The 24106-nt window shown below is 40.0% G+C and overlaps 3 protein-coding genes across 12 annotated transcripts in view; 1 reads left to right on the forward strand and 2 right to left on the reverse strand.

The window, feature by feature from the left end:
- The window catches only part of LOC126336538 (proline-rich protein 2-like), a 479405-nt gene that overhangs the window by 282516 nt on the left and 172783 nt on the right, over nucleotides 1–24106 (forward strand). The window lies entirely within an intron of this gene.
- The window catches only part of LOC126336532 (proline-rich protein 2-like), a 271653-nt gene that overhangs the window by 117703 nt on the left and 129844 nt on the right, over nucleotides 1–24106 (reverse strand). The gene's annotated exons all lie outside the window — the stretch shown is intronic.
- On the reverse strand, nucleotides 5473–21027 carry LOC126336541 (proline-rich protein 2-like). Of its 3 annotated transcripts, none has more exons than XM_050000359.1 (2): nucleotides 20949–21026; nucleotides 5473–5906 (listed from the first exon to the last, which is right to left on the reverse strand). In XM_050000359.1, the coding sequence occupies exons 1-2, from the start codon at nucleotides 20985–20987 to the stop codon at nucleotides 5628–5630; spliced, it is 318 nt and encodes a 105-aa protein (XP_049856316.1). In that variant the 5' UTR covers nucleotides 20988–21026; the 3' UTR covers nucleotides 5473–5627. The 3 variants fall into 3 exon arrangements, with proteins under 3 accessions (XP_049856316.1, XP_049856315.1, XP_049856314.1); XM_050000358.1 differs by lacking the exon at nucleotides 20949–21026 and adding an exon at nucleotides 8946–9023; XM_050000357.1 differs by lacking the exon at nucleotides 5473–5906 and adding an exon at nucleotides 17478–17911 and having other exon boundaries at nucleotides 20949–21027.

Here is a 24106-nt window from a genome sequence, read left to right on the forward strand (position 1 = left end):
TCACACAGTTATATATTGTACATTAGCACAGGCGAGATATAGTATCTGATGAAAAGCATTCAGACAGCAGAATGAGTGGGTCAGGAGAGGTCAGTCACTTCAAATGTGGACCAAGCATCAGACGTCACCTGCGTAACGAATCCCTCAGTAACAGTTACGCCCAAATAAAGCGCCCAAATGGACTAATTTTGACGTGACGTTGAAGTGGAAACGCGAAGAAACGGCCACAGGTAAACTGACTCCAGGCAGGACTCTGAGCATTGCAAAAGTGCCTGAAATCGAGGCAAGGATTCACTCGTGAGTTCAAAACCGCTACCAGCAGTTGAGCAAGTGCAGTGACTTCCAGTAGGGAATTTAAACGGATGGGGTGCAATGTCAGAGCAGCACCTCATAACCCACACATTTGAGGTGCGATATAGAGCGACTCTGCTGGATAGTTGATGACTGCAAACAGGTGGTCTGGAACGATGAATCATGCTGCAATATTTGACTGTATTGTAACTTCCACATAGAAAAATTATAAGTGACGCTGCTGGTAAACTTCAACGTTATTTGATCTTCAAACAGCTGAGCAAAACTGGACGTCGATAGACAGATTTCTCATTACTTATACTGATCATCACTAAAGTGACAAACAATATTTTAGTGCAACGCAGTCTGACTTTCAATAATCCCTACGAAAGAGTGGCCTTAACTAAGAATAACCTTTACCTTTCATGAATCACTTATCACAAAAATCTTCCTTACTCGAACTACTGCAATACAACGAGCGCCATACTGCCAGCTAAATAAAAGATTCTAACTACTGAAGGCACTAACTACTGATAGGCATAGTTGGCAAATGAAAGATTTTGATAGAGAACAAACAATGTATTTACCTTAATAGTGTTCAGAAGTCATAATGTGTATGTATATTATACACGTAAAGAGCCTTCTTGCAAAATGATGGAAGATTTGTATGTGGCGAAATGCTGAATGAAGTTACCTACCATCGTGTGTCAACGGTGAAGCACAGAGCAGATGGTATTACAGTGTGGTCGCATTTTTTGTGGTTGCACTTCTGGTACCAATATTACGCTTAGGAAAAGGTTGGATGTGGCATCATATGAACACACTTTAAAGCATCGTTTACTGTGTACAGTAGAGATTCAGTTTGGAGTAGATGGTCCCGCTTAAAAGAGAGTATTATTTCTGAAATGGACTGGCGTGCGAAGACTTCCGACCTGTATCCAATGGAACAACTTTGACAGGATTTAGAACATCGAGGTCGCTCCACACTCTAGCGTCCAGCTTCACTGTTTTCCCTGGTTGGGACTCTTGAGGAAGAGCACCTTCCATTCCTCGCCAGAAGGTCAGATACCTGAATGACAGTAGAGTCCAAGACGTCAAGATGGCAAAACCCCGCACATAAATGTCCACTGATGAATGTCCAGATACTTTTGATTAGATAGTGTATTCTTAGTAGCGATGCGGTGTTTTGCATTTGCCAATTCATATACTCGACATCAACTCAGTAGCCACGCACAGTTGGCGGGTGGCAGCCCTAGCAGTTAAGGGTATATAAGGCGTGTCAGGGCGACGAGGATAACAGTGCATCCGTTGTCGTTAAGCACTAGCAGAGCCATTTATTTGGGCAAACCAAAAACTACGTTTTATTGACAGAAAGCTTGTAACAGTTCTACTAAAGACACGGCCTTCACTGTGCTTGTTCGTCCTTTGGTGGACTATTTTTGTTCTGTATGGGATCCTTACCCGACAGATAAGCATGAAGAAGGGCAGATTTCTACTATCGGAAGACAGGAGAAAGACTGTCACGGATATGATAAAAAAGTTTGGTGGTCATTAAGACAAAAGGGGTTTTCGTTGCAGTGAGATTTTATAACGAAATGACAATGACCAGTTTTCTCCTCTGAGTGTGAAACCTTTTTTACTATCGCCAGCATACTTAGGTAGCATTAATCATCATGATAGAATAACAGATATCTGAGCTCGTACAGAAAGATGTTAGTGTTCATGTTTCCCACATGCTGTTAAAGAGTGGATCGGTAGATAAATATTCTGAAGGTGGTTCGAAAAATCCTTTACCACCCACTTAAGCGTGAATTACAGAGTAGTCACGCAGATGTAGATGTAGATGTTTTCTAAATCTACAATACTACCAACGTACATTTGCTTTACATGGACTGTCTGCAGAGATTTTATAACAACGAAAATTTTTTGTTGAGATCTGATTCTTATGACAAACGTAGCAAAACTTTTCCCGGTGTCTCATCCTTCCCTTTCCTTCGTAACGAGAGATCACGTCTGTGATGAGATCTGATGCTTATGACAAACGTAGCAAAACTTTTCCCGGTGTCTCATCCTTCCTTTCCCTCCGTAACGAGAGATCACGTCTGTGATGAGATGCTCGTTCACCGCTGCTGAGATGAATGTTGTATTTTTTTTTTAGTTTGTCCAAACGTAATGATCTAATTCAAAGTCCGAGAACATTTTCTCAGTGATGTGCACGATCAATTATTTCCTGACAGTCCGAGCTATCTCGTTTCTCTTTTCTTGAACCTCATAAAAGTTGCGGACTTTTCAGTGTGTGGTCGGATTTTGTGCGAAACATCTGATACACAAGATTTGATTGTATTATTGTAGCTTACTACTGACTAGGTACTCCGAGTACCTATCCCAAAGCACAATGTTGTACAATTTTGGCAGTGTATAAATTTGTATGCGTTGATATGCTGGTTTGTGTAGTACCAGCTACTCCCTATTTGTGTGCTATAAACGAATGACATTTTCCTCGTTATATTATTATTCATTGATGCCTTTCCCTTAGTACCCACAATTTCCCTAATATCTTCGAAATCGCTGTCATTAACGTTCCCTGGACTTAGGTAATAATGAAAATGTAATTTTTGTGCTTCTAGTGAACTGAAATAGTAGAGACTTTCTTCTCAAAATAATATACTTAGTTTTTGTTTAGCTGTATTCCAAGTACGGTATTTTTAATTTGTTATCTAACAGTTATATATACACAAGCTTCTCGTAAAATATTAGCTTGAAATATACAAGAAATCATCTGTCTTACATGTTCCTACAGTTGGCGAAAGTATATATACACAGGCTTCTGATAAAATATTAGATGGAAATATGTAACAATCCATGTGTGATAGATCTTCGTAAAGTTGGCGAACGTGGGGCAGCAGTCAAATTTTTCAGTTTTAAATGGCGAGCCTCGAGAATAACATACACTTATTATATGCCTGAAAATAGCTTCTGTATGAAGATCAAGCGTTCATGGACGTAATCAGTAACAACACAACAACAGTTTTTTGTTATACTGAGGACAACGCTCCTAGCTCTAATGAGGTATAAGATCATATCAACTACGACGTTCTCTGCAAAAAAAGTTTCAAGTATATTAGGATCAGAAATCTGGTAAAAATCACGTTCTTCACTCTCTAATTCAGATTCCGTGTAATCCTTTGGAGACACTTGTTTAGAAACTCAGAGTCAGAGCAGTTTCTGAAAATCTACTTTACAATGCCCATGACAATATTTAATAGGAGTAATTGAGCGCATATACATGCTTTGGTCGTTGGTACCTATTGTATTCGAACCAAGTGTCTGGTCCGTTTAAATATAATTCATATAATGGTTCAAGGTTTCTAGGCAGAGCACATTATACGCTTTGGAGTATACCATTCTAGTGTCATATGCACCAAAGCGAATATTATTAGGTGTCATGTTCTATCGAAATCACGTAATCAATAATATGTCATTCAAAACAACGAGAGAAAGAGGAGTGATGCGAGGAAAAATAAATACTTTCAGAAGCAAGACAGGCAAAGCATTCATGAAGTGTTGTTAATAATTCAAACATCATTTCCCACAAATATTATCTTTCGCTATATAAGGTACACTCTCAAATTAAGTACTAGCGATAATGACGTACAATTTGTGGTATTTGTACTGGCTGTCAATTGACGCATTTTATCATTGTTTTAACTCTTCTAGTTATAAAAAAGGAGAAAAAAAAGGATTATCTGAAGAATAACTACCACTGCGTTGAATCTCTTGTGAGAACGTGCCTCAAACAAACTCATCATCACTGTATACAACATTATCATTACAGGCCAGACAGCAATTATAAAATGTCCATTAATTTGACATGGCTCGCATAGCAGGGTTTGGGTCTCCTGAAAGAGTGCAGTATAATAATGTATTACTTGTGCTTAAGATTGGTCCATTCCATGTCACATTAAAGTATGCTATGTGAGAAAAAGTGAGCCTCTAAATATGTGGACACGCGTTAAGTTTATGTAGTGCTAATATCTTGCACCTACATATGAATGGGCAGTAGAGTATTCTCATATACATCATGAAAGGCTAGTTCGGAAATTTTTGGAAAAACCAACCTCGAATAATTTGGAATGTCATGGTTGAAGAATTTCTTACTGAAGTTTAAACAGCAAACACATAGTTCTTCTTTAGACTTTCAAAAATATTTCAGTTTACCAAGTTTGAAATGGATGGCTGTGTATTACTCAGAGCTGCACATTGCCTAGAGAGCCTTCAAGAATATTTCGACTGTAAAGGAAATGCATCTGTTCGTTATTTCCTTAATGATTGGCAGTCAATTTTCTTTCCTATTTAATCTTTTATACTTAATGTACTAGCATCCACATAGCCATTCTGCCCCGTATGGTCATATCGGTATGATTCAGTTTAGTGACTTCTAGTTTATTGGTGATGGTACCCTAAAACAATACTGAGGAGAGTCATCTACTCATATTGATTACTATTTATATCTTGATAAATAGAGCTTAATTTCTCATTAGCAACATGTTCCTTGTAAATGGTTGCACCACGTAAGAGCAGTCAAAAAGAGGTTCGTTCCCATCCATTCTGTCATTGCTACTGCTGAAGTTACACTGAGTTGCGGTTACTATTCGTTCTGGGAGATACGCTACGATCTACGGAAATACCAGATAAATATTTTAATTAGAAGGCAACATATTAATTAAATAAAAGAAGACTCATGGAATTGAAGATTCACACTATCGAACTAATCATATATGTGTAGCATTTCCCATAGTAAAAAGAGGAAAAAGTATTGAACTGAAGGAGGAGAAAATAGATTTCAAAGAAATCATCTCAGGTCTCATGTTGTATTACAGAACATCAAAGCCTGAATATCGTTCAAAGGTTGTATATCAGTACAATGTGAAGAGGGCTTTTTATAAATGGCAAGAGTGTTTCCTGAAGATAAATTTGCTCATATCCATTCGTGAAGTGCACGTAGTCGGTAACACCAACTCCTTAGGCAACGTACAGCATCTTCTGGAACTGCAAATCATGTGGTAAAGAATTTCATGAGGTATGATCTGATAGTAACTCTTGTAAGAATTTTTACATATTGGTAGCATATTTTAGGAGTACCTATTGCATATACAGAACACAGTAAATAAAACGTTAATGGAGCTTTTTCATTGCTGGTTTAATCACAATTGATTTTTATGACACATAAGAACACTTCCATCAATTAACGCAGTTAAGGTCAACTATAAAAGTAAAAGCTGAAATCCTTTAACGTTTCCAGGTGCGATAATCTTGCATCACTAGAAAACACCAGGCTAGAAAAGGCCAGGCGGCCCTGGTGGTCCAGTAGGTTGAGGACCTCCAGTAGGCTGAGGTTCACCAGTTGGTTGTGGCCCTCCAGTTGGTTGGGGCTCTCCAGTTGGTTCAGGACCTCCAGTTGGTGGACCTGGTGGTCCAGTTGGTTCAGGACCTCCGGTTGGTTGACCAGTTGGATCAGGACCTTCGGTTGGTGGCCCTGGTGGACCAGTTGGTTGTGGCCCTTCAGTTGGTCCAGGAGGGCCAGGTGGAGTCTCTTGGCTGCGGCATGCTGATACCTGTAGTAGAATGTCATATTGTAAAGCACATCATATATGAAGATGGAAATTAAGTGGTATTCCTTCTGAATGAAGATTAAGATTCTGCTAATGTAGTTTTGAAACAAAGACAATGAATCACAGAAATCATGAATTGGGACTGTTAGGACTGTATCATCAGATGCATCTTGTTACACTTACACAAATTAGAAATCAGTCTTACTGTTTTATTACAGAAACTGAGTGAATGAACATGTTCAACGATTATTGATGATTACTTCAAGTAATCATAAAGAAATGTATGCACTGATGTCAATTTGGGTTGGTTCCATGCCATTATTTGTGTTTGACGAGAAACACGTCACTGAGTGTGAACAAGGGCGTTTAAAAGAGCTTCGAGAAGCTGGATGTTGCTTAAGTGATATTGCATAAAGACTTGACAGGGGTGTGGACATTGCACATGATTTCTTGCAGCGATGGTCGCGAGAATGTACAGTAGCAAGAAGATTGGTTTCCAAGGAGCCGTATGGTACTACCGCTAGAGAAGACCATCGTGCTCGATGTCTAGCTCAGGCACATCGTACTGCATCGGCAGCAGCAATGTGAGCAGAAGTTGCCACCACAATGATGAAAGGAACTGTTATAAATTGGTTAATTCAAGGTCGGGTCAGCGGCAGACCCTCTGTAGCGTCCACTCGACTGACCCTAAACCACCGCCATTTGCGACGTCAGTGTTGTAAAGCGAGAGCCCGCAAGGGGACAAGGCAAAAGTTTGTTGTGATCTGTGATGAAAGCTGGCTTCGCCTCAGTGCCAGTGATGGCTGTGTTTTGGAGACCATCCGAGTGCCTGCAACCTATCTATTGGCGGGCTAGACACACGGGACCTACGACTGGATTTATGGTCTTGTATGGAGTGGCACTTTGTATGGCAGCACCAGCAGTCTCGTGGTCCTCCCACACACCCTGATTGGAAGTATGCACATCAGGTTGGTGATTCGACCTGCAGTGCTCCCATCCATAAACAGCTTTTACCAAAAGGATAACGCTGTCCACATATTGCTGTTGTAACCCACTACTCTCTACAGTGTCCACATGTGCCTTGGGACATCATCGGTTGGAAACTCTGGCGCCTTCCACAAACAGCATTATCCGTCCTTGTATTGACCTACCAAGTGCAACAGGGGTGCAACCCCATCCCAGAAACTGACATCTGTCATTTGTACAAGACAATGCATTCGTGTTTGCTTGCTTGCATTCAACAATCTGACCGTTACATCGTTTATTGATGTCCCAACATTTGATATTTGAAATACCTTATCTGGCATTTACGTTAACGTGTGCTATTGCAATGTTAATGATTTAACTATGTTACCTCGGCAAATCTATTCCTGAAATTCATTACTCGACATTATTTAGTTCTTGGTGATGCGGTTTTCCCCGTCAGTATATAAGATTTGATTTCCCTTGCTGTCTACTGTCAGAGTGGAATAAATAAGCAAGCGAACTACTCATGGTAACGAGCTTCTAGTATATTAAATAATGCTGTTGCGTAACATGTGCTACATTGTTGTTCAATAACTCTATAGCAATATTTTAGGGTTTTGATTCATGATGAATCCAATTTTTATATTCGCGACTAATCGCTGTTTGTTGAATTCTCATATTTAGCTGTGTATCGTCAGAGTTGCACTACTTTGATTATTACCACAACCTGAGTGAAGAATAAGGATTGACCCAATAATATCACTTCAAATAGGGTCTTGTAAAGGGTTTACTTATGTTGTACTTGCAGAACTAGAGAAATTTCCACCTCTCTGATGGAGTGACAAACGGCGACAGACGTATGCTGCAAACAGATGATAACAAATATCCTGTAATCTTTAATAAAAGATGTAGATACGCAGGTACAAGACCATTAGAAGCATTAGAAATGGAGTACCAGCTATACTCGAGGAAGAAAATCTGATGGCATTTTTCTACATTCACCGACCATACAGAAAGCTCTGAGTCTGATTATATTGCTGGCGTATAAGCGAATCAGCGCAGTAACACCAGTGGCAACCCGAACAACTAAAAAACATAGACATACATTCGAGGAGTCAGTTTAAGCAGGTAAGTAGGCGGTGTCAAGTGAATAGTCGACATGCGGCCGTACGGTGTAATCACTGTTGTGTCAGAAATCGCAATGGAGCAACATCTCTATGTGTTTAAGGCATTCTTCAGAATGTCCTGAAGAGAAGGAAAGTGAGTACATGGTTTGTCCCATACGTCTTGACTCATGAACGAAAGCAACGGTGTCTGGGCACCTGCCGTGACTAGCTTAAAACGAAACTCGTGGACGGTTATCTTGTCCGACAAATCATCACTGGTGATGAGATTGCGTGTAATGAAATCGTAGCCACTGCAGAACGACAAAGTGCAGAAATTTACGTGAAGTGTTAACGCTTTGACGATATAACCAACTTCCAAACCAATGGGACACACCAGTTGAACAATATGTCAAAGATAAATCTCGCTGACAGTTACTCATGAGTGTGTGGATGTTCCGTGCCTTGTAATCAAGTGGTTGAGGGGTACGTTGGATGCTTTAAGCATTAAACCCACCATCTTAATTCTTCTGTACTTTGTACGAATATAATCTAGAAACTTATTGGAATGATGTTTTACGATTTTTGAAATCCACCAGTCACAACGTGTTGATGCTCAGACATGGATTTCGGCTGTTACCCTCGCATATATTGATCCAGTAAGAAGGAGGATGCAGATTATTTACTGATATTATGCATGTATAGTTCAAAACCGATACACACTAAGTTGATGAATTTGGTACAATCTCACAACTGTCTTTATTTGCACGTCTGGAACTAATATGAAGTCGCTTAAAGAACCGACAAAAATTTTCAAACACTATCCAAACCTTAGATTCGAGAATGGCTTGCTACAGGTGGAAAATTGTGGTACTTTTGAAGCATTCAGTGTTTGTAAGTGGATGTGGAAGTAAGTACGAGTAAAGATACGTAGAGCACATATTTAGATAAGGTCTCAGTCCTTACTACTCACCACAAGACACAGGAGAAGAGCTGCCACTGTTGCCCTCATGGTGATGGAAGTGCTGAGGTGAGCATCTGCTGCAGAGCTTTTATAAGGCTCGCCACTGCGTGATGTGGAGTACTCGTGATTCCGTGACTCTTTAACAAAGGGACTGTACAGAGACTGCAGTCCAAATGCGACGGTGGAGAATCTGGTTGTATCACAAGGTCACAGAAGACAGCTGCGACGAACTGAATATCTCATTGTCTCTCACTTTTTCATCGACACCCGCTTGTTACTACATTTCTGCCTTAAAGAAATAATGAACCAACAAGTCACGACATAGCTATCTGCGGAGACTTCAGGAAACTTCGTCCAAAAAGAAAATAGTAATGTGATAGCGGAGGTGACATACAACAATATCTTACAAATGTGATTTCATGAAGTATGTGTATGCTCCGGTACCGTGCTATCAACCATTTAAATGTCTAATATAGCTGTAGCTGCCTTGTAGAAGCATATATTTGAAGTAAGTCATCACTGCAGTTTTTAGGGTAGGCATCCTGAAACTGTTAAGGAATGTAAGGTAGCAATGGTTCAGGACCGGACACTCCTTCGGAAAGAGTGTGGTTAAAATCCCTGGCCAGGCATACGGACATATGTCCTCCATGTTTGCCATAATGATTAGTGCTGATGTGATTCCTGTGGTAAGGACACTCCACAATTTCTACCCCAAGTTTATCCTTTCCAAGCTCGTGGTCAGGCTGTAACACATTCGTTGTCGTGACGTTTACTTCGAGTCATTCGTTCCTTCTAATCCGTATTCCACAACTATAACTCTGGAAATTTGTTTTGTGGTGCACAGCAAATGGCATAACGAATCTCTCTTCACGCATTAGAGCGTGAGAAAAGTTCTTCTTTTCCTTCAGTTCGGCCCTCGTGAAGTGCGGTTTCTACCCCAGAACCTCTTCATCCTTCTCTTCCGCCCTTCTTTCGAGATCTTCCGTACCATTTATTCCGCTACATTGGTGTCTCTCTGTCGTATTCATGCCCTTCTCTGTCATCGATCTCTGGTACATTGCAAAATATATGTGGATTTGCCTTCTCAGTTTTTCATACGAAGACTCGTGCCAGAGTATGCTTTAGGCGAATATTTCGAAATCAAGTATTGGACTGTAAATCATACTAAGGAGAAGATACTCAGCAAACCGAGAGGCCGAAAGGATCTTCAAGGAAATTAAAATCAAAGACGGTAACATTAAGAATGCAGTCGTAATATCACTGTTAAGCAAGAGTCTACAATTGGGAGAATTACCGTACAGCTAATGCATCAATGCTACTGACAAGATTAATAAGTAATAGAAAAGGAAATGAGGATATGTTATACGACGATCGGTTTGGGTTTAGGAAAGGCAAATAAACCTGAGAGGCATTCTGATGTTGCAGCTAATGATGGTAGCAAGGCTGAAGGAAAATCAAAACACGTTCACAGGATCTGTTGACCTGAGAAAAGCGTTAAACATTGTAACATGGTACAAAATGTTCAAAATTCTGAGAAAAATATGAGTGAACTATTGGAAAGGAGGGGTAATATACAGTATGTACAAAAACTATGAGGGAACAATAAGACTGGAAGACCAAGAAAGAAGTACACATATTCCTATAAAATGGGTGTAAGACAGGATGTAGTCATTCGCCCCTACTTTTCGATCTGTACAGCGAAGAAGAAATGACGGAAATAAAAGGTAGGCCCAAGAGCGGGATTAAAACTCAAGGTGAAGGTATAACAATGATAAGATGCGCTGATACCATTACTGTCTTCAGTGAAAGTGAAAAAGTATTACAGGATGTGTTAAAAGGAATCAATAGTATTATAGCGAGCTGTAGATGGTAAGAACTGTAGAGGAAGACAGGAAGTCAGAGACTGGCATACACCAAGAAAATAACTGTGGCCGTAGGTTGCAAGTGCTAGTCTGAGATGGAGAGCTTCACACATTAGAGGAATTTGTGGTGGGGCCACATCAAAGCAGTGAGAACTCTGATGAAGTGCATCTGAGTAACTCTTATTTTCCTTCTAACATGGTAATCGGCCGTTTCCAGACATTGATTCCTATGTAAAACGAGATCTGCTAAGTCCCTTCTAAAAGCTCTTGAAGTGTGTAATATGACTTGTGAAACACCCTTAGGTAGCATTACTTATAGTGTTACACTACCGTAACTTTCGTGTAGTTAGCTCATTCTTCCATTTCATAACTTATCCCCGCGGCTGAATTGCTAGTCGATCTAAATTACTCACAATTAATAATAAATAGGAATCTAGATGGCTTATATAAAAGGAGATCATGGTTACATGACGCATACCTTAAGTTTTAGGGCCGCCCGCTGTGGCGGAGCGGTTTTAGGCGTTTCAGTCTGGAACCGCGCAACCGTTACGGTCGCAGGTTTGAATCCTGCCTCGGGCATGGATGTGTGTGATGTCCTTAGGTTCGTTATGTTTAATTAGTTTTAAGTTCTAAGGGACTGATGACCTCAGATGTTAAGTCCCATAGTGCTCAGAGCCATTTGAACCATTTTTTAACCATTTTAAGTTTTAGGAATCGTAAGCGATGTTGTATACATGGATTCTCGTTCTTGAGAAAATAACGTGTCGATGCTCTTATGCAAGGTAGCCTATGAGAGGGATAAGATATTACTAGACTCGTATTAAAGAGGACGGAAGTTCAAATAACCTCTGACCGTCAAGATATCGCTTCTTGTGGATCCCTGACACTCGCAAGGCAAATGCTGTTAGACTGATTCTCAATAGTACTCGTCCAGTTCTCTTCCTCATAGCTATGTTAGTAGTGACCCCGTCATCGACAGGAAATCAAAACTCAGTTTCCAATTTCTCGCTTACTATGTTGGACTGGACAGAATAAACATCTTTCGCAGGAGACTTTATAGGGAGTGAACATTTCTGGATATGTCCGCTACAGATAACTGTTTCCTGTTTTCACACGGTTATATATTCTACATAAGCACAGGCGAGATATAGTACCTGATCAAAAGCATTCAGACAGCAGAATGAGTGGGTCAGGAGAGGTCAGTCACTTCAAATGTGGACCAAGCATCAGACGTCACCTGCGTAACGAATCCCTCAGTAACAGTTACGCCCAAATAAAGCGCCCAAATCGACTAATTTTGACGTGACGTTGAAGTGGAAACGCGAAGAAACGGCCACATGTAAACTGACTCCAAGCTGGACTCTGAGCATTGCAAAAGTGCCTGAAATCGAGGCAAGGATTCACTCGTGAGTTGAAAACCGCTACCAGCAGTTGAGCAAGTGCAGTGACTTCCAGTAGGGAATTTAAACGGATGGGGTGCAATGTCAGAGCAGCACCTCATAACCCACACATTTGTGGTGCGATATAGAGCGACTCTGCTGGATAGTTGATGACTGGAAACAGGTGGTCTGGAACGATGAATCATGCTGCAATATTTGAGCGTATTGTAACTTCCCCATAGAAAAATTATAAGTGACTCTGCTGGTAAACTTCTACGTTATTTGATCTTCAAACAGCTGAGCAAAACTGGACGTCGATAGACAGATTTCTCTTTACTTATACTGATCATCACTAAAGTGACAGACAATATTTTCGTGCAACGCAGTCTGACTTTCAATAATCCCTACGAAAGAGTGGCCTTAACTAACAATAACCTTTACCTTTCATGAATCACTTATCACAAAAATCTTCGTTACTCGAACTACTGTAATACAACGAGCGCCAATACTGCCAGCTAAATAAAAGATTCTAACTACTGAAGGCACTAACTACTGATAGGCATAGTTGGCAAATGAAAGATTTTAATAGAGAACAAACAATGTATTTACCTTAATAGTGTTCAGAAGTCATAATGTGTATGTATATTATACACGTAAAGAGCCTTCTTGCAAAATGATGGAAGATTTGTATGTGGCGAAATACTGAATGAAGTTACCTACCATCGTGTGTCAACGGTGAAGCACAGAGCAGATGGTATTACAGTGTGGTCGCATTTTTTGTGGTTGCACTTCTGGTACCAATATTACGCTTAGGAAAAGGTTGGATGTGGCATCATATGAACACACTTTAAAGCATCGTTTACTGTGTACAGTAGAGATTCAGTTTGGAGGAGATGGTCCGGCTTAAAAGACAGTAGTATTTCTGAAATGGACTGGCGTGCGAAGACTTCCGACCTGTATCCAATGGAACAACTTTGACATGATTCAGAACATCGAGGTCGCTCCACACTCCAGCGTCCAGCTTCACTATTTTCACTGGTTGCGACTCTTGAGGAAGAGCGGCTTCCATTCCTCGCCAGAATGTCAGATACCTGAATGACAGTAGAGTCCAAGACGTCAAGATGGCAAGACCCCGCACATAAATGTCCACTGATGAATGTCCAGAAACTTTTGATTAGATAGTGTATTCTTAGTAGCGATGCGGTGTTTTGCATTTGCCAATTCATATACTCGCTCTTCCATACACTACTATCTGTGTTATCGCCATCAATGCTTTGACATCAACTCAGTAGCCACGCACAGTTGGCGGGTGGCAGCACTAGCAGTTAAGGGTATATAAGGCGTGTCAGGGGCACGAGGATAACAGTGCATCCGTTGTCGTTAAGCACTAGCAGAGCCATTTATTTGGGCAAACCAAAAACTACGTTTTATTGACAGAAAGCTTGTAACAGTTCTACTAAAGACACGGCCTTCACTGTGCTTGTTCGTCCTTTGGTGGACTATTTTTGTTCTGTATGGGATCCTTACCCGACAGATAAGCATGAAGAAGGGCAGCTTTCTACTATCGGAAGACAGGAGAAAGACTGTCACGGATATGATAATAAGTTTGGTGGTCATTAAGACAAAAGGGGTTTTCGTTGCAGTGAGATTTTATAACGAAATGACAATGACTAGTTTTCTCCTCTGAGTGTGAAACCTTTTTTACTATCGCCAGCATACTTAGGGAGCAATAATCATCATGATAGAATAACAGATATCTGAGCTCGTACAGAAAGATGTTAGTGTTCATGTTTCCCACATGCTGTTAAAGAGTTGATCGGTAGATAAATATTCTGAAGGTGGTTCGAAAAATCCTTTACCACCCACTTAAGCGTGAATTACAGAGTAGTCACGCAGATGTAGATGTAGATGTTTTCTAAATCTACAATACTACCAACGTACATTTGCTTTACATGGACTGTCTGCAGAGATTTTATAACAACGAAAATTTTTTGTTGAGATCTGATTCTTATGACAAACGTAGCAAAACTTTTCCCGGTGTCTCATCCTTCCCTTTCCTTCGTAACGAGAGATCACGTGTGTGATGAGATCTGATTCTTATGATAAACGTAGCAAAACTTTTCCCGGTGTCTCATCCTTCCTTTTCCTCCGTAACGATAGATCACGTCTGTGATGAGATGCTCGTTCACCGCTGCTGAGATGAATGTTGTATTTTTTTTTTAGTTTGTCCAAACGTAATGATCTAATTCAAAGTCCGAGAACATTTTCTCAGTGATGTGCACGATCAATTATTTCCTGACAGTCCGAGCTATCTCGTTTCTCTTTTCTTGAACCTCATAAAAGTTGCGGACTTTTCAGTGTGTGGTCGGATTTTGTGCGAAACATCTGATACACAAGATTTGATTCTATTATTGTAGCGTACTACTGACTAGGTACTCCGAGTACCTATCCCAAAGCACAATGTTGTACAATTTTGGCAGTGTATAAATTTGTATGCGTTGATATGCTGGTTTGTGTAGTACCAGCTACTCCCTATTTGTGTGCTATAAACGAATGACATTTTCCTCGTTATATTATTATTCATTGATGCCTTTCCCTTAGTACCCACAATTTCCCTAATATCTTCGAAATCGCTGTCATTAACGTTCCCTGGACTTAGGTAATAATGAAAATGTAATTTTTGTGCTTCTAGTGAACTGAAATAGTAGAGACTTTCTTCTCAAAATAATATACTTAGTTTTTGTTTAGCTGTATTCCAAGTACGGTATTTTTAATTTGTTATCTAACAGTTATGTATACACAAGCTTCTCGTAAAATATTAGCTTGAAATATACAAGAAATCATCTGTCTTACATGTTCCTACAGTTGGCGAAAGTATATATACACAGGCTTCTGATAAAATATTAGTTGGAAATATGTAAGAATCCATCTGTGATAGATCTTCGTAAAGTTGGCGAACGTGGAACAGCAGTCAAATTTTTCAGTTTTAAATGGCGAGCCTCAAGAATAATATACACTTATTATATGCCTGAAATCAGCTTCTGTATGAAGATCAAGCGTTCATGGACGTAATCAGTAACAACACAACAACAGTTTTTTGTTATACTGAGGACAACGCTCCTAGCTTTAATGAGGTATAAGATCATATCAACTACGACGTTCTCTGCAAAAAAAGTTTCAAGTATATTAGGATCAGAAATCTGGTAAAAATCACGTTCTTCACTCTCTAATTCTGATTCCGTGTAATCCTTTGGAGACACTTGTTTAGAAACTCAGAGTCAGAGCAGTTTCTGAAAATCTACTTTACAATGCCCATGACAATATTTAATAGGAGTAATTAAGCGCATATACATGCTTTGGTCGTTGGTACCTATTGTATTCGAACCAAGTGTCTGGTCCGTTTAAATATAATTCATATAATGGTTCAAGGTTTCTAGGCAGAGCACATTATACGCTTTGGAGTATACCATTCTAGTGTCATATGCACCAAAGCGAATATTATTAGGTGTCATGTTCTATCGAAATCACGTAATCAATAATATGTCATTCATAAACAACGAGAGAAGGAGGAGTGATGCGAGGAAAAATAAATACTTTCAGAAGCAAGACAGGCAAAGCATTCATGAAGTGTTGTTAATAATTCAAACATCATTTCCCACAAATATTATCTTTCGCTATATAAGGTACACTCTCAAATTAAGTACTAGCGATAATAACGTAAAATTTGTGGTATTTGTACTGGCTGTCAATTGACGCATTTTATCATTGTTTTAATTCTTCTAGTTATAAAAAAGGAGATTAAAAAAGGATTATCTGAAGAATAACTACCATTGCGTTGAATTTCTTTTGAGAACATGCCTCAAACCAACTCATCATCACTGTATACAACATTATCGTTACAGGCCAGGCAGCACAATATAAAATGTCCATTAATTTGACATGGCTGGCATAGCAGGGTTCGGGTCTCCTGAAAGAGTGCAGTATAATAATGTATTACTTGTGCTTAAGATTGGTCCCTTCCATGTCACATTAAAGTACGCTATGCGAGAAAAAGTGAGCCTCTAAATATGTGGACACGCGTTAAGTTTATGTAGTGCTAATATCTTGCACCTACATATGAATGGGCAGTAGAGTATTCTCATATACATAACGAAAGGCTAGTTCGGAAATTTTTGGAAAAACCAACCTCAAATAATTTGGAACATCATGGTTGAAGAATTTCTTACTGAAGTTTAATCAGCAAACACATAGTTCTTCTTTAGACTTTCAAAAATATTTCAGTTTACCCAATTTGAAATGGATGGCTGTGTATTACTCAGAGCTGCATATTGTCTAGAGAGCCTTCAAGAATATTTCGACTATAAAGAAAATGCATCTGCTCGTTATTTCCTTAATGATTTGCAGTTAATTTTCTTTCCTATTTAATCTTTTACATTTAATGTTCTAGCATCCACATAGCAATTCTGCTTCAAACTGAACCGTATGGTCATATCGGTATGATTAAGTTTAGTGACTTCTATTTTATTGGTGATGGTACCCTAAAACAATACTGAGAAGAGTCATCTACTCAAATTGATTACTATTTATATCTTGATAAATAGAGCTTAATTTCTCATTAGCGACATGTTCCTTGTAAATGGTTGCACCACGTAAGAGCAGTCAAAAAGAGGATCGTTCCCATCCATTCTGTCATTGCTACTGCTGAAGTTACACTGAGTTGCGGTTAATATTCGTTCTGGGAGATATGCTAGGTTTGAGGTGCGGTTAATATTCGTTCTGGGAGATATGCTAGGATCTACGGGAATCCCAGATAAATATTTTTATTAGAAGGCAACATATTAATTAAATAAAAGAAGACCCATGAAATTGAAGACTCACACTATCGAACTAATTATATATGTGTACCATTTCCCATAATAAAAACAGGAAAAAACATGTAACTGAAGGAGGAGAAAATAGATTTCAAAGAAATCATCTCAGGTCACATGTTGTATTACAGAACATCAAAGCCTGAATATCGTTCAAAGGTTATATATCAGTACAATGTGAAGAGGGCTTTTTATAAATGGCAAGAGTGTTTCCTGAAGATAAATTTGCTCATATCCATTCGTGAAGTGCACTTAGTCGGTAACACCGACTCCTTCGGCAACATACAGCATCTTCTGGAACTGCAAATCATGTGGTAAAGAATTTCATGAGGTATGATCTGATAGTAACTCATGTAATAATATTTACATATTGGTAGCATATTTTTGGAGAACCTGTTGCATATACAGAACACAGTAAATAAAACGTTAATGGAGCTTTTTCATTGCTGGTTTAATCACAATTGATTTTTATGACACATAAGAACACTTCCATCAATTAACGCAGTTAAGGTCAACTATAAAAGTGAAAGCTGAAATCCTTTAACGTTTCCAGGTGCGATAATCTTGCATCACTAGAAAACATCAGGCTAGAAAAGGCCAGGCGGCCCTGGTGGTCCAGTAGGTTGAGGACCTCCAGTAGGCTGAGGTTCACCAGTTGGTTGTGGCCCTCCAGTTGGTTGGGGCTCTCCAGTTGGTTCAGGACCTCCAGTTGGTGGACCTGGTGGTCCAGTTGGTTCAGGACCTCCGGTTGGTTGACCAGTTGGATCAGGACCTTCGGTTGGTGGCCCTGGTGGACCAGTTGGCTGTGGCCCTTCAGTTGGTCCAGGAGGGCCAGGTGGAGTCTCTTGGCTGCGGCATGCTGATACCTGTAGTAGAATGTCATATTGTAAAGCACATCATATATGAAGATGGAAATTAAGTGGTACTCCTTCTGAATGAAGATTAAGATTCAGCTAATGTAGTTTTGAAACAAAGACAATGAATCGCAGAAATCATGACTTGTGACTGTTAGGACTGTATCATCAGATGCATCTTGTTACACTTACACAAATTAGAAATCAGTCTTACTGTTTTATTACAGAAACTGAGTGAATGAACATGTTCAACGATTATTGATGATTACTTCAAGTAATCATAAAGAAATGTATGCACTGATGTCAATTTGGGTTGGTACCATGCCATTATTTGTGTTTCGCCAGAAACACGTCACTGAGTGTGAACAAGGACGTTTAAAAGAGCTTCGAGAAGCTGGATGTTGCTTACGTGATATTGCAGAAAGACTTGACAGGGGTGTGGACACTGTACATGATTTCTTGCAGCGATGGTCGCGAGAATGTCAGTAGCAAGAAGATTGGTTTCCAAGGAGCCGTATGGTACTACCGCTAGGGAAGACCATCGTGCTCGATGTCTAGCTCAGGCACATCGTACTGCATCGGCAGCAGCAATGTGAGCAGAAGTTGCCTCCACAATGATGAAAAGAACTGTTATAAATTGGTTAATTCAAGGACGGGTCTGTGGCAGGCCCTCTGTAGCGTCCACTCGACTGACCCTAAACCACCGCCATTTGCGACGTCAGTGTTGTAAAGCGAGAGCCCGCAAGGGGACAAGGCAAAAGTTTGTTGTGATCTGTGATGAAAGCTGGCTGCGCCTCAGTGCCAGTGATGGCTGTGTTTTGGAGACCATCCGAGTGCCTGCAACCTATCTATTGGCGGGCTAGACACACGGGACCTAAGACTGGATTTATGGTCTTGTGTGGAGTGCCACTCTGTATGGCACCACCAGCAGTCTCGTGGTCCTCCCACACACCCTGATTGGAAGTATGCACATCAGGTTGGTGATTCGACCTGCAGTGCTCCCATCCATAAACAGCTTTTACCAAAAGGATAACGCTGTCCACATATTGCTGTTGTAACCCACTACTCTCTACAGTGTCCACATGTGCCTTGGGACATCATCGGTTGGAAACTCTGGCGCCTTCCACAAACAGCATTATCCGTCCTTGTATTGACCTACCAAGTGCAACAGGGGTGCAACCCCATCCCAGAAACTGACATCTGTCATTTGTACAAGACAATGCATTCGTGTTTGCTTGCTTGCATTCAACAATCTGACCGTTACATCGCTTATTGATGTCCCAACATTTGATATTTGAAATACCTTATCTGGCATTTACGTTAACGTGTGCTATTGCAATGTTAATGATTTATCTATGTTACCTCGGCAAATCTATTCCTGAAATTCAATACTCGCTATTATTTAGTTTTTGGTGATGCGGTTTTCCCCGTCAGTATATAAGATTTGATTTCCCTTGCTGTCTACTGTCAGAGTGGAATAAATAAGCAAGCGAACTACTCATGGTAACGAGCTTCTAGTATATTAAATAATGCTGTTGTGTAACATGTGCTACATTGTTGTTCAATTACTCTATAGCAATATTTTAGGGTTTTGATTCATGATGAATCTAATTTTTATATTCGTGATTAATCGCTGTTTGTTGAATTCTCATATTTAGCTGTGTGTCGTCAGAGTTGCACTACTTTGATTATTACCACAACATGAGTGAAGAATAAGGATTAACCCAATAATATCACTTCAAAATAGGGTCTTGTAAAGGGTTTACTTATGTTGTACTTGCAGAACTAGAGAAATTTCAACCTCTCTGATGGAGTGACAACCTGCGACAGACGTATGCTGCAAACAGATGATAACAAATATCCTGTAATCTTTCATAAAAGATGTAGATACGCAGGTACAAGACCATTAGAAGCATTAGAAATGGAGTACCAGCTATACTCGAGGAAGAAAATCTGATGGCATTTTTTTAATTCACCGACAATGTAGAAAGTACCGAGACTGATTTTATTGCTGGCGTATAAGCGAATCAGCCCAGTAACAACAGTGGCAACCCGAACAACTAAAAAACACAGACATACATTCGAGGAGTCAGTTTAAGCAGGTAAATAGGCGGTGTCAAGTGAATAGTCGACGTGCGGCCGTACGGTGTAATCACTGTTGTGTCAGAAATCGCAATGGAGCAACATCTCTATGTGTTTAAGGCATTCTTCAGAATGTCCTGAAGAGAAGGAAAGTGAGTACATGGTTTGTCCCATACGTCTTGACTCATGAACGAAAGCAACGGTGTCTGGGCACCTGCCGTGACTAGCTTGAAACGAAACTCGTGGACGGTTATCTTGTCCGACAAATCATCACTGGTGATGAGATTGCGTGTTATGAAATCGAAGCCACTGCAGAACGACAAAGTGCAGAAATTTACGTGAAGTGTTAACGCTTTGACGATATAACCGACTTTCAAACCAATGGGAAACACCAGTTGAACAATATGTCAAAGATAAATCTCGCTGACAGTTATTCATGAGTGGGTGGATGTTACGTGCCTTGTAATCAAGTGGTTGAGGGGTACGTTGGATGCTTTAGCATTAAACCCACCATCTTAATTCTTCTGTACTTTGTACTAATATAATCTAGAAACTTATTGGAATGATGTTTTACGATTTTTGAAATCCACCAGTCATAACGTGTGGATGCTCAGACACGGATTTTGGCTGTTACCCTCGCATATCTTGATCCAGTAAGAAATAGGATGCAGATTATTTACTGATATTATGCATGTATAGTTCAAAACCGATACACACTAAGTTGATGAATTTGGTACAATCTCACAACTGTCTGTATTTGCACGTCTGGAACTAATATGAAGTCGCTTAAAGAACCGACAAAAATTTTCAAACACTATCCAAACCTTAGATTCGAGAATGGCTTGCTACAGGTGGAAAATTGTGGTACTTTTGAAGCATTCAGTGTTTGTAAGTGGATGTGGAAGTAAGTACGAGTAAAGATACGTAGAGCACATATTTAGATAAGGTCTCAGTCCTTACTACTCACCACAAGACACAGGAGAAGAGCTGCCACTGTTGCCCTCATGGTGATGGAAGTGCTGAGGTGAGCATCTGCTGCAGAGCTTTTATAAGGCTCGCCACTGCGTGATGTGGAGTACTCGTGATTCCGTGACTCTTTAACAAAGGGACTGTACAGAGACTGCAGTCCAAATGCGGCGGTGGAGAATCTGGTTGTATCACAAGGTCACAGAACACAGCTTCAACGAACTGAATATCTCATTGTCTCTCACTTTTTCATCGACACCCGCTTATTACAACATGTCTGCCTCAAAGAAATAATGAACCAACAAGTCACGACATAGCTATCTGCGGAGACTTCAGGAAACTTCGTCCAAAAAGAAAATAGTAATGTGATAGCGGAGGTGACATACAACAATATCTTACAAATGTGATTTCATGAAGTATGTGTATGCTCCGGAACCGCGCTATCAACCACTTAAATATCCATTATAGCTGTAGCTGCCTTGTAGAAGCATATATTTGAAGTAAATCATCACTGCAGTTTTTAGGGTAGGCATCCTGAAACAAATGGCATAGCAAATGGCATAGCGAATCTCTCTTCACGCATTAGAGCGTGAGAAATGTTCTTCTTTTCCTTCAGTTGGGCACTCGTGAAGCGCGGTTTCTACCCCAGAACCTCTTCATCCTTCTCTTCCGCCCTTCTTTCGAGATCTTCCGTACCATTTAGTCCGCTACATTGGTGTCTCTCTGTCGTATTCCTGCCCTTCTCTGTCATCGAGCTCTGGTACATTGCAAAATATATGTGGATTTGCCTTCTCAGTTTTTCATACGAAGACTCGGGCCAGAGCATGCTTTAGGCGAATATTTCGAAATCAAGTATTGGACTGTAAATCATACTAAGGAGAAGATAAAGATCCAGATCACAATTTAGTGATGTTGAAGAATAGGCTGACGTATAAGAAACTTGGCAGGAAAATTCAATGCATGGCTCAGTAGTAACTTCGTTTATAGAGGTAAGGACAGTTGTGGGGGGTATACAAAGAAGACGGAAAGAAAAAGTAACATACAACAAAGGTAATTGCGAAGAAGCTATGGCCAATACAGAAATTATTTGGTCTACATAAGAAGTACAAAAATATTCACGGAAATTCGGGGATACTGAAATAGAAGTCACCTAGGGATAAAATGAATAGGAAGTGCATGGAAGCTAAGGACAAATCTGAAGGAAAACACAAACAAATGATTGTCTGAAGAAGTGACTCAGCAAACCAAGAGGCCGAAAGGATCTTCAAGGAAATTAAAATCAAAGACGGTAACATTAAGAATGCAGTCGTAATATCACTGTTAAGCAAGAGTCTACAATTGGGAGAATTACCGTATAGCTCATGCATCAATGCTACTGAAAAGATTAATATGCAAAGTAATAGAAAAGGAAATGAGGATATGTTATATGACGATCGGTTTGGGTTTAGGAAAGGCAAATAAACCTGAGAGGCATTCTGATGTTGCAGCTAATGATGGTAGCAAGGCTGAAGGAAAATCAAAACACGTTCACAGGACCTGATGACCTGAGAAAAGCGTTAAACATTGTAACATGGTACAAAATGTTCAAAATTCTGAGAAAAATATGAGTGAACTATTGGAAAAGAGGGGTAATATACAGTATGTACAAAAACTATGAGGGAACAATAAGACTGGAAGACCAAGAAAGAAGTACACAGATTCCTGTAAAATGGGTGCAAGACAGAATGTAGTCATTCGCCCCTACTTTTCGATCTGTACAGCGAAGAAGCAATGACGGAAGTAAAAGGTAGGCCAAAGAGCGGGATTAAAACTCAAGGTAAAGGGATAACAATGATAAGATCCGCTGATGCCATTACTGTCTTCAGTGAAAGTGAAGAAGTATTACAGGATGTGTTAAAAAGAATCAATAGTATTATAGCGAGCTGTAGAGGGTAAGAACTGTAGAGGAAGACAGGAAGTCAGAGACTGGCATACACCAAGAAAATAACTGTGGCCGTAGGTTGCAAGTGCTAGTCTGAGATGGAAAGGTTGACACATTAGAGGAATTTGTGGTGGGGCCACATCAAAGCAGTGAGAACTCTGACGACGTGCGTCTGAGTAACTCTTATTTTCCTTCTAACATGGTAGTCGACCGGTTCCAGACATTGATTCCTATGTAAAACGAGATCTGCTAAGTCCCCTCTAAAAGCTCTTGAAGTGTGTAAGATGACTTGTGAAACACCCTTAGGTATCATTACTTATAGTGTTACACTGTCGTAACTTTCTTGTAGTTAGCTCATTCTGCCATTTCATAACTTATCTCCGAGGCTGAATTGCTAGTCGATCTAAGTTACTCACAATTAATAATAAATAGGAATCTAGATGGCTTATATAAAAGGAGATCATGGTTAAATGACGCATACCTTATGTTTTAAGGGCACCCGCTGTGACGGAGAGGTTTTAGGCGCTTCAGTCTAGAACGGCGCAACCGTTACGGCCGCAGGTTTGAATCCACCCTCGGGCATGGATGTGTGTGATGTCCTTAGGTTCGTTATGTTTAATTAGTTTTAAGTTCTAAGCGACTGATGACCTCAGATGTTAAGTCCCATAGTGCTCAGAGCCATTTGAACCATTTTTTAACCATTTTAAGTTTTAGGAATCGTAAGCGATGTTGTATACATGGATTCTTGTTCTTGAGAAAATAACGTGTCGATGCTCTTATGCAAGGTAGCCTATGAGAGGGATAAGATATTAATAATTGTACTAGACTCGTAATAAAGAGGACCGAAGTTCAAATAACCTCTGACCGTCAAAATATCGCTTCTTGTGGATCCCTGACACTCGCAAGGCAAATGCTGTGAGATTGATTGTCAATAGTACTCGTCCAGTTCCCTTCCTCATAGCTATGTTAGATGTGACCCCATCATCGACAGGAAATCAAAACTCAGTTTCCAATTTCTCGCTTACTATGTTGGACTGGACAGAATAAACATCTTTCCCAGAAGACTTTATAGGGACAGAACATTTCTGAATATGTCCGCTACAGATAACTGTTTCCTGATTTCACACAGTTATATATTGTACATTAGCACAGGCGAGATATAGTATCTGATGAAAAGCATTCAGACAGCAGAATGAGTGGGTCAGGAGAGGTCAGTCACTTCAAATGTGGACCAAGCA

Source organism: Schistocerca gregaria, chromosome 2 (assembly GCF_023897955.1).
Source record: "Schistocerca gregaria isolate iqSchGreg1 chromosome 2, iqSchGreg1.2, whole genome shotgun sequence".
NCBI classification, from domain to species: Eukaryota; Metazoa; Arthropoda; class Insecta; order Orthoptera; family Acrididae; genus Schistocerca; species Schistocerca gregaria.

Excerpts from the sequence above, each read along its gene's own strand:
- LOC126336541 (XM_050000359.1), bottom strand. The coding sequence starts at position 20,987 with ATGAGGGCAACAGTGGCAGCTCTTCTCCTGTGTCTTGTG. Across the intron at positions 5,907-20,948 it reads CTCTTCTCCTGTGTCTTGTG|GTATCAGCATGCCGCAGCCA; the intron begins GTGAGTAGTAAG and ends ATTCTACTACAG.